The sequence below is a fragment of the Phyllostomus hastatus genome, unplaced genomic scaffold (genome assembly GCF_019186645.2).
Source record: "Phyllostomus hastatus isolate PE091 unplaced genomic scaffold, TTU_PhHast_1.1 phas_contig_34, whole genome shotgun sequence".
NCBI classification, from domain to species: Eukaryota; Metazoa; Chordata; class Mammalia; order Chiroptera; family Phyllostomidae; genus Phyllostomus; species Phyllostomus hastatus.
The window spans coordinates 48,411,589-48,427,232 of NW_025333857.1; the positions used below are offsets into that span (position 1 = coordinate 48,411,589).

At 59.6% G+C, this 15,644-nt stretch overlaps 1 protein-coding gene across 1 annotated transcript in view; it reads right to left on the minus strand.

Moving 5' to 3' along the window:
- Positions 1-15,644, minus strand: part of SHB (SH2 domain containing adaptor protein B) — a 124,958-nt gene that overhangs the window by 14,283 nt on the left and 95,031 nt on the right. Inside the window, exon 5 of the mRNA XM_045840945.1 lies at positions 10,121-10,240. Coding sequence (XP_045696901.1) covers positions 10,121-10,240 — 120 coding nt within the window. The remainder of the gene's footprint in view (positions 1-10,120; positions 10,241-15,644) is intronic.

The window sequence follows — 15,644 nt, forward strand, 5'->3', positions numbered from 1 at the left end:
GGCTCTCGGGGGAGCAAAAGTCCACACTGAAGGCCTGGCCGGGGGGTGGGGGGACCCCACAGGTTGGAAAGGGAGACCCCAGCCCACTAGCAGGCACCCTTGGCCCCGCCAGACTGGCGGATACCCTGGAGAGTGGGCTGGCAGCCAGAGTGCGGGCACCTCTTGCCTCTGGGTTTGGGGCAAGGGTAGAAAGGGGGCAGCTGAGTTAGGGAGAGTGTGTTTTTCTGGGTCTTTTCAGAACTGACCACCCCAGGTCCACATCGCAGCTGGCAAGACCGCCATTCCTCCAGCCGTTCAGAAATCTGGTCGAGGCCTTGACTCCCTGTTTCCTCACCTAGCCAGCTCTACCGCAACACTCTCTCCTTTCTGCCCCCACTGTCCTGGTCCCTCACAGCACCAAGGCCTTCACTCCTGGCCCGCCTCCCAGACTCATCCACAGTCAGTCCTGAGTTTTCAGGAGTCCATGGGCTCCTGAAAATCTCTGTCTGGCCAGCTACCGAAGCCACCATGGTCCCTTCTGAGCTGCTTCAGCCCCTCTCTCTGCCACCAGACCCCCAGATGCTCCCAGCAACCTGGACCCAAGGAGGAAAGCGACTCCCACAGGCGGGTCACTCATCGCAGAGCCGAACAGAGAAAGCCCCAATGTCTTCGGGCCCCAACAAGCTGAGGGAAGGGGCTGCAGGGTCTCTGGCCTTCTACACGTCACCACTGCCCTGGGAAAGGCGCCAGAGGAATGTCCAGCCATGGGCTTGAGGCCCAGGCCCCACTCAGACTTCTGGCTTCAGTCCTAGGGCTGCACTGTCCAGGTATCTGCTGGGCCCTGACTGGGCTTCTCAGGCTCAGTAGAGAGGAAGGGGGGGTGGTGTTTCTGCTCAGAGGGGCTCCAGAGGACAGGAAGGCACTGGGCTGCACTGAAGCCCCAGCTCTTCGCTCACTCGCTGCGGCGGCGTGAGCCTCGGATAGTGCAACTATAAAAACGAAGGTACAATTCTCACCACATCCGACCACGGTGGGAAAGGTGCTATTTATTAACACCGGCAGCCATGCCAGGGCCCTGACAATGAGTCACTTCACTGAAGCATTTCAGCAACGGAGCCTAGGCCCCCACAGCTCTGAGGAATGCAACTGCAACGTGGCATCCCCCGACACCGTGGCCGCCCCTGAGAATGGAAGGAGCCTGTGACCGACTGGTCTGGGGCCCCACAGCCAGCCACTCAGCAGCGGAGCCTGGATTTGAACCACAGCCTCTTCCCACCCTCCCCGACCCCACCACTCCAGAACCCCCAAAGCCCTGGCGCAGAGTCCGGAAGAGGAACCGAGTTAATGGCGAGGGCAGTGTCCTTGAAAATGTTTCCCTGCCGGCAGGGGGTATTTTCTCCGTAATTCTGAGTAGGGAAACGCCACCTACGATTCCTCACGGTGTCTCTGGATAGCGCACCCTTTCATCCTACAAGGCAGGACCTCGCGCATCCTCAAGTTGCCTGTTTCTGTTGAGTCCCCACTGCAAAGAGCGCCTGAGGGGCCCCTGGTTTGCCTACAGCAGCAGCTCAGAACTTCAGCATTTCCTTTAAACCACTCAGGGGGAGAAAACACGCTGCACACTGATTGAATGGAAAGTTCATTTTTCCTCCGTCGGCCCTGAAAGGATGGGAAATCCTCCACGTAATGACTACGGAGATGAAGGCCCCTGCCCCAGCCTGCTCGCTCCGTCTCTGGCTGACTCGGATGCTGCCAGGAAACAGGGCCTGGCTGGGAAGCCAGCAGTGGGTGAGCTCCTTCCCTTTCGGGGCCTCAGCTTGCCCACCTGCACAGGGCACTGCGCCGGGCCATCTGAACGGCCTCTTTCTGTTCCCTAAATCCCAATGTTTCCACTCAGTGTATTTAGTGTGCCAGAGCTTCTCCTCTGGCTTTCCAAACAAACACACAAACACACAAACAAACAAACCAAAAACCCCCACCAAAACCAAAACCCACCCCCCACACATACACACTTCCCCATGAACAAAGGAGACCAGATCAAGTTCTGGTGAGAAGGAGCACTTAACTCCCGCCTAAAGACGCAGGCGGGGAGCTAGAAGGGCGGCAGGACAGTGAGCAGGACAAAATGTAATGCCTGTTGAGGTGGTCACCCTCTCCAGCTACTCACGAGGAACTGGGAGATCAGAGAGGTTAAGTGACTTGCCCAAGGTCACACAGCCAGGAAGAGGGCAGCCTGGATGTGACTCTAGCTCTGCGTGACTCAAAGTCTCAGTTACGGCGGTGCAGGAGTTTATGCAGTCGTGGCCTGCATCCACTCTCAGCTCCCACCACCACAAAGGGGAGTGGCTGTGGGTGTAGAAAGACTCCTAGGTCAGACCTAGATAATCTGCAATTGGACTACACAGAGCTCTTTCCTCAACCTGTGGCTCTCCAGAGTCTCTAACAAAGACAATGAGCTACCACTCACTCACTGACTGAGCACTTACTGCATGCTAGGCGCAGGCTAAGCACTTAGTACATACTGTCTTTTCATTGGTACATTTGTAAAACCCACGTTATAGATGAGAAACTGAGGCTTGGGATATTAAGTCCCTTTGCCCAAGACCACCCTGCTAGTAAATGGTCCCGCCAGGGTTCAGGAGCCCAAGCCAGGCTGACTCAGGGCCTGTCTTCTGCAGCCCAGAGCTGCCTTTCTCCGGAGGGTGGGGGAAGAGGAGGCAGCTGGTGGTAGGATGTACTGGAAACTGCAGGTTGGAAAGTGGGGTGCTCTCTCTCCTCCTGGGCTGCCGCTTTCTCAGTGTGGGCAGCTCCAAACCCCACTCAGCCCCCACTGCCTCAGAATCCCCCTCAGTCTCTAAGTACCTCATCAAAGCCCCTCTTCCCTGCACTATGCAGGGCTGACCACTCCCACCCTCAAGCCTCTCGCCACCTCCTGCTATGACTGTCTGCCTGAAGTCGAAGCTGACGACTCCCCTTCCAGTCTGCCTGAGCCGTCCTCTCCGTATTTCTTTGGCATTCCCCACTCCAGCCCTCACACCCACCTGGCAGCTCAGAGAGGCACAGCTGGTCAGGAACCCTGGGCCCCCCTCCTCAGAGCTGGGCAGTGCCCTGGCTGCACACACCTGTCTTCCTTGAAGCCTTGGTCTCAGGGGTGGGGCTGGAGGTTGTCCCGTGTAGGCAACCCCACAACTGCCGGGAGGTCCTGCTTCGTCTGAGTGGCCACCCGGGGGCTCAGCTACAGGAATGGGCAGCCACCATGAAGCAAAGCGTTTGGTGGAGGGTCAGATGCTGACCCAGCAAAGGGTGCTTAGCCGGTAGAGTGAAGTGAAGTCTCTGCTCCCTGCTGATGGACGAAGGGCGAGCAGCCTTTCCTCACCCCCCACCCCTCCCTACTCTGTAAACCTTTATTATTTTTTGCTCCTGGCTGTCAGCAGCGACAAACTAAGATTAATCACTTGCCTGCCTGTCTGGACCCAGACATGCCTACTGTTTGAAAACTCTCTCCTCTGCTATATAAATCAACAAGGGGAGAGAAAGAAAACCAGCTCTAAGAGAAATGTGCCCCCAGCACGCTGTCCCTCTCAGCTCCACCCACCACCCTCCACGGAGCCCCAGGAAGCACCACTGGTCACCCTTTTCCCCGGTCCCCTGCCCGCCCCCTCGCCCCTCCAAGACGAGGCTTCCAGGAAGGCAGGCCTGTGCAGCCAGGGCACTGCCTGGCAGTCAGCACAAACCCGAAGCTCCAAGCAAGAACCTGCTGGGTGTTGTCAATCAAGTGACATCAACTGTCCCACCCCTCCCCTGCTACTCAGAGAAGGAGGTGGGGCCTTCTCACCACCCTTGGGACCAAGGGAAAGTCACCTTGCCCTAACTGTGGAGTCCTTAACCCGGAAGCAAACTTATTGACCAAGCCCCAAACGGTCATTCTGCGGACACAGGGAGGGGACACTTGCCATGTCATCTGGGGGCAGAAACAGCAGCAGTGTCCCCTAGGGCTCTTGACCTTGCCCAGTACTGTCCACTCTGATGCCTTCATGGCAATTCCTAAGGAATCTGGGAAAGTGGGGAGAAGCAGAGACCAGCACATACCGAGCTGTCGTGGGCCGCAGGCGGGGCACACCTGCCGGGCTGCATTACAGTGGCCCATCCCTGGGAATCTGCGGGGGACTGCCTCTGGGACTCCCCTTGGACACCAAAACCCGGGGATGTCCCAGTCCCTTGTGTACAATGGCGTAGTGTTTGCACATAACCTACCCCCATCCTCCCATGCACTCTAAATCATCCCGAGGTTACTTACACTACCTAGGACAGTGTGAATGCGGCTATACCCTAGTGTTTAGGAACTAATGGCAAGAAAAGAAAGTCTACGTGCTCAGCACAGACACCATCCTGGGCCTGACTATACAGCTGGCAATAAAATAACGCTTTTTCCCAAACATTTTCCATCTGTGGTTGGTTGAAACAGTGGACGTGAAACCCGCAGATTCGGGAGGCTGACTAGACTTCTTACAGCAGCTTTATGAGGGCGAACTACAGCTCTCCGGGTGACGATCAGGGAGGAATCACTTACACGACATCCCACAGCAGGTAAAAAAGACGGAGCCAGGGTTCGAACCCAGGTGTCTGATTGCAGAGTCCAGGTCTCCCCTCGGCATCTTGAAAAGGGCGGCCTCGGACCTCGCCCCGGAATGCCTGCCCACATGCCGCCTGCTCCCCAGCCCTGTGGCCTACCTGGGGGCACGTGGCGGGCAGAAGCGGTGTCCCTTCCTCGACAGTACTCACAGTGCACCCTGTGTCACTGAAGATTCTAGAATACAGCTCCGAGGACATGGCTGCACCCTGCTCAAAACCTTCAGGATGCCCTATCCTACGGGCCACAGCCCCAACTCCTCAGCCTGCAGGCCAGGCTGCACCGTTCCTTGGCTCTCCCCACGATGTCGTTGGTGCCGGGACCAGCCCTGCACTTCCCTGCCTCCGAGCCCTCCCCCTGCCTGGGCTGCCCTCCCAGCCACACCCCCAGGCCTGAGCCCTGCCCACCCACCATGGACGCCCTCTTCCAGGCCTTCCCCGCCACCGTGCTGCACACTCACGTCCTCGGACAGCCCTAAACACGTCACTCCTTGACCTGCGGTGAAGCTACATCCTGATAAACCCATCGTGAGTTGAAAGTGTGTCAAGTGGAGAACGCATCTCATACTACACTGCAGAGCACCGGGGCTGGCTCCCGTGACTGAGGGCCGGACGAGGAGCTCTGCTTTCTGCCGCTGTCCAGCACCAGGGGAGAGGACCCTACGGCGCATTGGGAGCCTGGGAAAAGGTCAGAACTCAAAACCTGCAGTATGGTTTCGATGGAACGTGTATCGTTTTCATATGGTCGTAAAGTCAAGAAGACCATCAAGTGAAACCTTCCCAAGTCAGGGACTGTCTGTGCACCGAGTTGCAGGTGTGAACATCTCCCCCACCTCCGGCCATGGACTCCTGGAGGGCTGGAGCCCCGAAAATGACTGACACAGAACAGGGCGGAGCCTACAGGGGCTGAGGAAGGCTCCTGAACGGCCAGGCCTGGGACGCACCCCGGTGGAAACAGGCCAGACCCCAGCAGCGTCTCTGAAGCCATGTCTGTGAGGATGCTGCGCACTGTGTCTCTGGGGACCGGAGAGCTGATGGCCCTTGTGCTGTGGACTCCTTGGGGCCATCTCCCCCACCGGGGCTGGGACTCTCACCGCCTAAAGAGAGCTGAGGCCAGACCCTTGTCAAAGAAGTGGCATCCCGCAGAGGCCTAAGAAGCAGTGCTGTGTCTCCCAGGCACAGACCCAAGGCGGGCCGGGGCCACCCGGCACGGAGGGAGGGAGGCCCTGGCGCTCACCCTGCTCCCAGCGCCTCGGCTGCAAGCTCTCCAGCTTTGAAGTCCTGTTTCCCTCATCTCGTCCAGATTCCTTTGCAAAACCTCATGGAACTAGAACTTGCAAAGAGTCATTCGCAGTCCAAAATGCCCGAAGAACTCTTTTAATGAGATTTCTCAAGACTTTTCATCTCTTTCCCCCACTGCCTGCCTTTCCAGACAGGAAACTGTATTAGAGTACGATGTTTTCATGCCAATTTTTAAAGTCTCGTTCCTTTGCTTCCAGGGGCTGGAGTGAGTGTACGCAGGGGGTCAGTGGTCAAGGCCAGGGCCACCGTGTCCACTGGAGGCTGAGAAGGAGCCTAAGGGCCTGCCACTCTGTCGAGCCAGGCCGCACATGGGAGACGGGGAGAGCTCGGCGGAGGGGAGCGGATGAACGCAGTGTAGGCAGGACCCTGGTAAGGCTGCTTCACGGTGGGGGGGGGGGGCCCGCTGTGTGTGCGCCACAGGGGGGGGACTAAGAGGTGATGGGTGGGGAGTGCAGGTGCCATCTCGGATTATCATGGGTGCAGGAGCTTTTGGTGGGGGCAGAAGGGGCAGCTTGGGCTGGTGCAGGGACCTGTCCAGTCCCTGCAGTGGGCAGCAGTCGCCGTCTCTAATTGTGAGTGTGGTCAACGGCCAGGTGGGGAGACTTAGGCCAATCGTGAATCCCCGATGGGTCTCAGCCTCCCTGCCCAGGAAGGAGGCAAAGGGATGGACTAGGTGGGCCTCTCAGGTCATTCCCGGGTTCGGCATCTGACGACCTGATGACCTGGTATAAGGAATGCTTAGAAGGGGGTGGGGAGACGCTGGGCGGGAGTCCGCTGCACCAACTCCAGCCTTGGCAAGGTCCCTGCGATGCGCTTTGCCTGGGCTGTCCCTCCCTGGGGGAACACCTACCATCTCTTTAAGGTTCAAGTGCAACCCCTCCCTGTTTCCTCACCCTCCGCGGCAGGGACTGCCACCCCCGTGCAAGGCCCTCCGTGCAGACCAGTGTGCAGCACAGCCTGGGACGAGCGGGCCAGACTGGGAGCTCTGTGGCCTGTGCCAGGCTGTCCTCGCCTCGGCCCTCACTCTGCTGCCCTGCCCAGCGCCTGGTCCGGGAGGGTCTCGTAACTATCTGCCGAGGGAAGGATGGAGAGAGCAGAGGGCCCTGTCCTCTGAGGCCAGATTCCCCCAAGTCCTCTCTTCACCCTAGAGCACTCTCACGGGGGGACCCGAGGTTTACGAGAAAACACAGCTGGGGTTCCAGTGTCAGTTCTCACTGAGTTCCTGACAACACCGTGCAGGGGGAAGGCCACTCCCCACCCTGCGCTGGCCCGGCAGGCCTTGGGAACAGGAGAGCCCTCATGCCCTGCGAGGGGCCTGGCGAGACTGGCACATGCTCCAAGCAGACAGCATGTTCAGCCCCAGTCCCACCGGCGGTCCAGGTGATTGATGCCAGGTGCCGCTCGCTGGCTGACAGCCAGACTGGTCATCGGGAATCGGGCTACTTTGGGGAGCAAGCCCACACTCCCTTAGCCAGCTGCCCTGACCGCCATGGAATGGCTTAGCCCACCTCCCCAGTTTTGAGCTTCCTCAAGGGAAAGCTGATCAGGCGAGACTGCCCCTCTGGCCTTCAGGATCTAATGGCCCGAGACAAACATGTGTCCATGGGCAGAGACCACTCGTCCCAACTGGGCCTGATGGCAGGGTGTTCCCCTCCCAGGCCCTGGCACGGGCCGCTGGGCTGTGCCCTCAACGTCCGCCACCTCCTCCCCTGGCTGGGAGGTGCGGGGGTCCAGCCAGAGCACCCCGAGGACAAAGGGTGGCTGAGCCCACAGGTGGCGGAAATCTGGGGAGTCAGGGACACCTTAGTGTCCGAAGCGAAGGCGCCCTCGGCAGCCATGCGAGTCTGTCTCACGCGGGGCAGACGGGGGTGCGGGGCCCCAGAGCGAGGGAACTCGCCCAAGGGCACAGACTGAGCAGTAAGTGGCAGGACAGAACTCCTGTCCAGAATGGTGGACACTGGGTCCGTTCTGTGGCTCTTAAAAATTGGCCGTCACAGGAACTGCAGGGCTGACCCGGGAAAGCAGGGGTGGGGTGGGGGGAGTAACGTAAATAACGTTTACACAGCCCCGCTTGGGCTCCAGCTGCCTTCTGTCTGTAGGAGCATTGCCATCCGCCTGTACCCCACGCACAGATGAGGACCCTGAGGCCCAGAGAGGGGACGTGACTGCCACGCCCACAAGGCCAGGGAAGGGGGCAGCCTGGGCCCTGCTTTCTCCCTGCACTGCCAGCTTGTCACTGCGAGGGCGGGCTCCAGGCGCCGTCCAGCCCTCATGCAGGAACGGCGAGGTCTGCCAGAAGGCGCGCCGCCCCCTCCTCTCTGATGCATTCCATCTGTCCTCTTGGGAGGACCCCCCTGGCCAGCCCCAGACGCTGGGACACCGGGAGAAATGAGATCCCCTGAGCAGCTGAGAGGCTGCCTGTGTGGTGACCATCATGCTGAGGAAGCCCAGGGGGCGGGCAGGCTGCCTGGGTGGGCAGGAAAGGGGGGTGACAAGTAAGTGCCACCTCTGATGTTCCTGGCTTTCGGTAGCTCTCGCGCCGCAGGAGAGCACAATTCTCCTTGAGACAGGAATGTGGCATCACTCCTGGGAGCATCACTCGTGGGCACCCGGTTGCTGGGTGAGCCTGGCAGGGAGGGAAGGAGAGTGAGGGCTGCATGGATCAGTGAGAGGCTGAGGCCTTTGTCGGCGTGGCCAGTGGTGTGTACCCGCCCCCACGCTCCAACGACCGCCCTCTCTCCAGCTTTGGCCGCCTCCAGCCCAACCTCCTCGGCCCAGTAGCTGTTTAACTTATTGAACTTTCCCCAGCTGCGACCGCTGACCTGATTCTTTAAGCGGCCGGCTCTGAGGGTGGACAGCGATGTGCATAGATGCCTTTGGTCCTGAGGGCCTTCCAGTAGCTTACAAATCCCCTCCACGTCCATCCTCCCTGGCCAGGTGGTCATCCAGCCCCTGGGGCAACCCCCAGTGACGGGATGCTCACTACCCATTGAATCGGCCTGAGGTCACTCTAGTTCCTGACCTGCTCTGTTAGCAAACTCTTCTCCTCGCTGAGCCGAATCTGCCTGCCCACGAGTCCCTCTTCGGGCCCCCCACCGCGTGCGCACTCCAGCTGCCCAGACAGTCCTCGGGAGGGGTGTGGTCCCACCCTTCTCCAGGTGGACTTCCAGGGAGCGCTTCTGCTGCCTGCCCAGCGGCGCCCCTTCCGGGGTGCACTGATCTCATGTCCTCACGGCCGGCCAGCACACGGGCTCTCCCGACAGCCGTGTCCAGCAGGCCCTCTCTCCACTGCGTGGCCCCTAACGCTGGCGAACAGAGCAGAGGAACGGAGGAAGCAGAGGGGCTTCACTGTTCCTGGTGGCCTGTGCTGGCTGGAGGCCTGGGTTTTTATATCCTAATTCCATCACTAACTCTCTAGGTATCCTTGGGCAATCCCTGCTCTCTCTGGGCCTCACTTTTCCTATCTATAAAATGGGTTTTAGACCGTCTGTTGGGTCCCCTCTAATAATAGCACCGACTAATGAAGCACTCAATCCCAAAAACCTCTTTTCTTATTTTTGGGGTTACCTAAGCGGACAGCAGTGCCTCGGGGGTCAAAGATCTGACAGCTCACAAAGCAGCCCCAGGTGCTGCCACCATTGGGTCTCTGCCCAGCGCCTCTCACGAGAACCTTTGTGAGATGCCTAGGAATCAGACCTGTCCAAATAGCAACCTAGAACCCAGGAAAAGGTCGCTCTCACAGCAGCAGCGGAGAGTGCTAAAGAGTCAGTCAAACAGCTGGTCTCAAGTCCTGACCCCACCCTGACCCTGGGCCAGCCACAGTCCCTTCTCCGTGCCTCAGTTTCCTTACCTGCAAAACAGGGACAATGTGTTTTTCGTCAAAGCATGTTGGGGGGCTTGACAGGGCCTAGGTATGCTAAGAGCTTCATATAGTCCCTGGCTCACGGCAGATGTGAAAGCTACTCTTGGTTACTTAATATAAACCCTAGGAGGAGGCGGCCCCTCCTCTTCTGGGGAGGCAGAAACAGAAGATGAAGACCCCTCTGCATCCCGGGGGAGTATGATCAAATCGGAAAACCCAGGCTTGAAATAACTTGTGCTGGCAGATTTCCCAGGGGGACGCCGGCAGGCCTTTTGGCCTCAGACCCGAGAGCTGGCGGTGCTTCGCCGGCAGCTGCCGAGGAGGGCTGGGGGTGACGAGCGTACTCACTTCAGGGACAGGGAGTAGTCGTGCTTGCTGGTCTGGCTGTTCCGGACAAGGTAGCTGCACTCCTTGCAGAGCCGCAGCAGGTTCTCGGCGTCGCCTCTGCTGATGGCTCCGTGATACCATCTGGGGAGAAGAGAGATGGTCAGGACCCTGGCATGGCACCCTGAAATCTGCTCCTCCCTGGGGAGGCTCAGCCCCTCAGAGGGCAGCTGTTGCTTCTCAGGCCCCCTTGTTACAAGGCAGGCGTGTGTGCGCGTGGGTCCAGTCATCCCGCAGACATTTACCGACCGCCTGCCGCCTGCCAGGCCTGGGGAGAGAACGGCGAACAAACCGACCAACCCACAGCCGCCTCCCGTGCGAGGCCCACGTTGTAGTGCGGGTGCTATGGAGGACACCGAGCGTGGCCGCGTGGGCTGCGGCTCCCAGGAGGGACGGCTGTTTTAAACAGTGGCCAGGGAGGCCTTCTGGAGAGGGTGAGATTTCAGCGTGGACCCGAGGGAGGAGATGGAGGAAGCCATAAAGGCCAGCAGTTGGAAAAGAGCATTCTGGCAGAGGGAAGGGCAGCACAGGCAGAGGCCCGAGCGGGAGGGCCTGCTGTGTTTGGGGAACAGCAAGGTGGTCAGCGTGGAGTGCGGCAGGGGGCGGGGCATCAGTGGGGAGGCCCAACGGGCCATGGCTAGGGGCCTGCGTGCGCTGTGAGGATTCTGGCTTTCTCGGTCCAAGTCGACCCCGAGACCATCAGAGGGTGCTGACAGGAGGGACATGTGTGACTCGGACATCTGCAGACAGCTGTGCTCATCACTCAGGAGGTGGCCACGCCATTGCGGCCACATCGCCTGGACGTGTGGGAATCCCAGCCTCTCTGCTTCCAGACGCCACGTGGTGAGCAGCGGAAGCAGAAGGCGGGGTGCAGTGGCTGATGGCCCCCGACCCCCAGCAGCAGGACAAGAGGGAAAGAGTGGCTGCCAAGACTGGAAAAGTCGAAGGTATAAATTCAGCAGGAGAGTGAAAACACCGCTTAGAGGGTGCACTCGGGTCACTTTTCCATTTCCGTCACAGTCCCTGAGGGGCGGGGCTGTGAGGAGCGGGTGGGAGCCGGGTCTGGGAACAGAGGTGCTGGGCTGAGAAGCTGGACCACGCCTCGGCCACAGAGGCACACACGGGTCGGCCGCTGTCCAGCCAGGGGGTCTGGGACGAGTGGATGAACCTTGCTGAACCTTGGTTCTCTTTCAAGTTAAGGTCACTCCACCCCTGTTTTGGGGTTGAAGAGTAAATGGCATGATACATAAAAGGGCTTAGGCAGAACCTGGGTAGGGTGAGTGTCAATGAATGGCAGCTACAAGCATCAGCAGAAAGAGGCTGAACTTACAGACAGCCGCGGGCACTTCCCTGGCTATCGTGTTTCAGGCCGCTGCCTGGCCTGCAGGCCACCCGGCCCTGGCCACGAGTGCCCTGCGAGCAGTGCGGGCAGTTTGGCCACAGACAGGCTCTTGGAGAAGGCCCTCACAGCAGCTGCCTTTGCCACCCACAGGGTGGTTCTCCTTGAGGGAGGCGGCCGTGGGGCTGATGTAGTTACAAACAAATGAACGAATGAGAGAACGCAACCAGATTTAGGGAAGCAAGGACTGGAGAGTGGACGTGAGTGCTCCTGTCCAATAAGCACACGACTGAGTCGCTGACAGCCCAGCTGTGACCACTGATGGCACGGCCCTGGGGCTGGATGCCCGGAGGGGGCACTGGCCGAGGGAAAGAGCAGGGAAGCAGGCAGACCACCGACCTGCCTTCCTTCCTAGACCTGCACAGCAATGCAGAGGAACATGGAGGTGGAGGCTGCGTGGGCTGCCATGGCGAAAACACTCCCAGAGTCGTGAAGGCTCAGGGTTATGCTGCAGAGAGGACAGTGGACTGCAACCAGGAGAGACGGACCAGGATGGAGCCGACCTCAGGAACACGAGTGAACAGTGTGGGCAAGGTTGTTTTCTGGGAAATTTCACCTGTGTAACACGCCCCCAGGGAACTGAACAAAAACCTTATTTTCTTAGGAAAACAAGCTCCAGCCAGCTGAAACAGAGGTGCCCTCAGGGACAGGCCTGGAAAGTGGTCTCCGGGGAAGTGCCGGCTGCTGCCGCCCAGCCCTGAGCACAGGAGCGAGCACGCTCTCAGAGAAGCAGGGGCTCCGCTGGGCCCTCGTGAAGGGCAGTCCCTGGTGGGCAAACAGGATGAGCTGCTGGTTAACTCCCAGGCTGCTCAGCTGCCCGGCGTGGAGAGAAAGGCAGGGAGCTCAGTGGAGGATGAAAGAAGACCTAGGCAGAGTCTGGGAGACAAGGGCCAAAGGACACCGAGGGGAAGCCTCGGCCAGCCTGTCAGCAGGAGGCTGCCCAGGAGACGGGATGGTGGGGGTCCTGTGGGGCTGGGGGCCAACTGCTGCCCTGGAGCAGGCTCCGCCTGGACCACAAAGAGAATTCGGGCAGGAGGACAGCCTGGGAATGTGCTGGACTTTGCAGAGCTGGCCCGTCAGGTCGGAACGATGGAATTCAGATTCAACCATCACCACCCGGCCTATCCAATATCCATTAGCTTATCCAATATTTACTCACCACTCACTCCATCCTTGATCTCACAGGGCCAATACAGGGAGATGGAGAATCGATAAATAGGTTCAGGAAACGATCTCGGATAGTGACAAGTGCTAGGTAGGAATACGGGGTCTCTGATAAGGTAGTGACCGGGAGGGGCCAAAGGGGGAGCCTACCTTAGACTGAAGGAGGCTTCTAAGGAGATGACATTTGACCTGAGACTCTGCTTCACGAGAAAGAACCAGAGAAAATGAGTTCTCCACAGAGGACCACCACACGCAAAGGCCCTGCAGTGGGAACGAGCCCGGGGTGTTGGCAGAGCAGAAGGGCAGCAAGGCTGTCTGTCTGGCACCACGGGCCTGGGGAGCGGGGCAGGATGAAGGTGGAGTGGGGGGGGGGCCCGTTCCCTGAGGCCTTGTGGGCCAAGGGAAGTGTGAGTGCATCCTAAGCACAGTGGAGGGCAACGGGAGTTTTAAAACGAGATATCACTCGCTCTGGAGGACCTTACAGAGGCTCAGCCAGGCTGACCGGAAGAGGGGCCGGAGGGGAGGTGGAGCAGGACAGAGGTTACGAGGCGTCCGCAGTGGCCCGGATGGGAGGTGGCCGCAGAGATGAGAGGAATGGACGGACCTGGGCTGTGTTTTGGGTGGACAGTTGGCAGAACTTACTAATGATTACACGCTGTTCTAAGGCAAAAAAAGGACCGAGGATGAGTCCAGGTTTGGGGCTTGAGCAACTAGGTGGACGTGGTGCTGTCTGTGTGGTGGGGAAGCTGGGGGAAGAGTGAGTGTCTGGGAGATTAAGAGCCCAGATCCGAGCACGTGAAATTTGAGATGCCCGCTCGTCAGCCAAGTGGAGATGCCGAGAAGGCAGCTGGATGTGGGGGTCGGGCGTTCTGGGAGAAGAGTGGGCCGGGGCACGCGCTGGTGACTCACCACCGGGGCCCGAGGAGACGACCCAGGGGGAGTGCGTGGCTGGAAACCGAGCCCGGACAGCCCACCCTTCGGGTCAGGCTGAGGGGAGGAGCCGGCAGCCAGGGAGGCAGGAAAGAGCCCCAAGCAGACCTTGTGTTGGAGGAGGTAGCCGTCTGCGGCGCTGACCGCCATGGAGGAGGGAGGAAGTCACCTGGTGACCCGGGCAGGAAAGGGAAGCAGGCGGTGGCGGGCGAGAGAGAAGGCGGGTGATGAGAGGGAGAAAGACGGCGCTGGCAGCTCAGCGGGGACTCCGCCCACTCGTCAGATAGCTATTTGCCGAGCAGCTATTATGTGCCAGGCACTGTTGTAGGTACTGAGGACACCGTAGTGACCCACACAAGTTCCCGTCCTCACGGAACTTAGGTTCCCAACAGGGGCAGGATTTACAGAAAGATCCAGATTTTATTTACTTATTAACTTTCAAGAAGTTTATTAAAACAAAAAAGTTCGTGATGCAGGCCAGAGGGGTTTATGAGTCGCCTCCAGGAGACGGGGCGTGGGAGGGGTGTCCCCTGAGCACCCGGGCAGCTTTCCCGCTGTCCCAGGAGGGAAAGCAGGCAGAAGTGTGACTGCCCACCCCCAACAACCCTGTAGGACAGAGCCCTCAGTGAGTCAGCCCCACCTCCCCTCTCCCCTGTGCTAGGGTGGAGGAGGTGCCATGGGGGGTGGGGGCAGGGGAGGGGAGGGGAGGGATTAGGTGATCCTCTCTGTCCGGGTCACCAGCACGTGCTGGAAGTGGGCTTTTACCGGAGCACACCTCTGGGTGACGAGTCAGGGCCTTCCACGGGCCAGAATAATCCTGGGAAGAAGAGATGGCAGGGAAGGGAAAGCTGGCCATGATTCTGGACTTGGCCGAGAGCCTTGTCGAGGGGGAACGGGAAAGGAAAGCGAGCAGAACTGCCTCTGAGGGCCCCAGCCTCACGGAAGCTCTGCCCGGGGGTGGGAAGAGTGCAGGCTGGGCTGCTGACGCCAGGCTGACCTGGGTCGGGATGCAGGCCGAGCGGCTCCTGGCATCTCCGGATCACCCTGTGTTTGTTGGTGAGAAGTGCACAGTTGGATCCGACAGAAGCAAAACCTGCCACCCAGTCTGCGTGGCTGTGAGAAACGACTACAGCGCCCACCGGGAGCGCCCCCCCACCCCACCCCGCCACCGCTGTGTGCTCGGTGCGGCCGGCGAGGGGCTGGCCCAGGGGAGGCTGCAGCCCCCCGAGATGACAGCGCACGCTGAGAATGGGCGCAGGAGCACGTGACATCGTCGGGAAGCCCTGCATCCTGCTCACTGGGCGAGCGTTTCCTGCGAGGCATGCACTGCCGGCCTTGCTGCGAGCAGAACCCCTGGGTGGAGACCGGCACAGTTCGTGATCCACACGAGACAGTCTCCCGAGGAACCGGCTTGGCGTCAGCTATCTCTCGGCCGACTGGGTGCCTGCTCGGTGCCAGGCATGTGCTAAGGGTGGAGGGCAAGCGTGTGCACGAGGAGAGGGAATGGAGCAGAGTCATGGGGCTGGAGTTCAAATCCTGCCTCTGCACTGGAACCCTGACAGCCTAGCAAAGGCTCTGCCCCCTTGGATCCCTGGTTTTCTCACCTGCGCAGGGGGGAAGATGACCCCACTGGTCACACATTTGCTTGTTTAGAGGCTGATACTCCAGCACGAGACCCAGGACCTGCTCTATCACGTTCCCGGAGAAGCTCACTCTAGTTCAGGTGTGCAGAATGGTGAGGATATGAAAAACTACTTGGGCAATTCATGGAGTGAGCGGCAGGCTCAGGTGATGGGATTTCATCCTGGAGGTGACGGGGAGCCACCGAAGGTTTCAGAGCAGAGCAGGGACCTGCACCTATTAGGACCCTGGCAGAGAAGGGGGAGAACCATCATGGCCACGGGGGGGCCGAAGCGGGCCCGACCAGCAGGGCTGGGAGAAAACCCAAATCCGGAGTGTCAGGGCCATGCCCAACTGATACCAAGCAGATGTGGG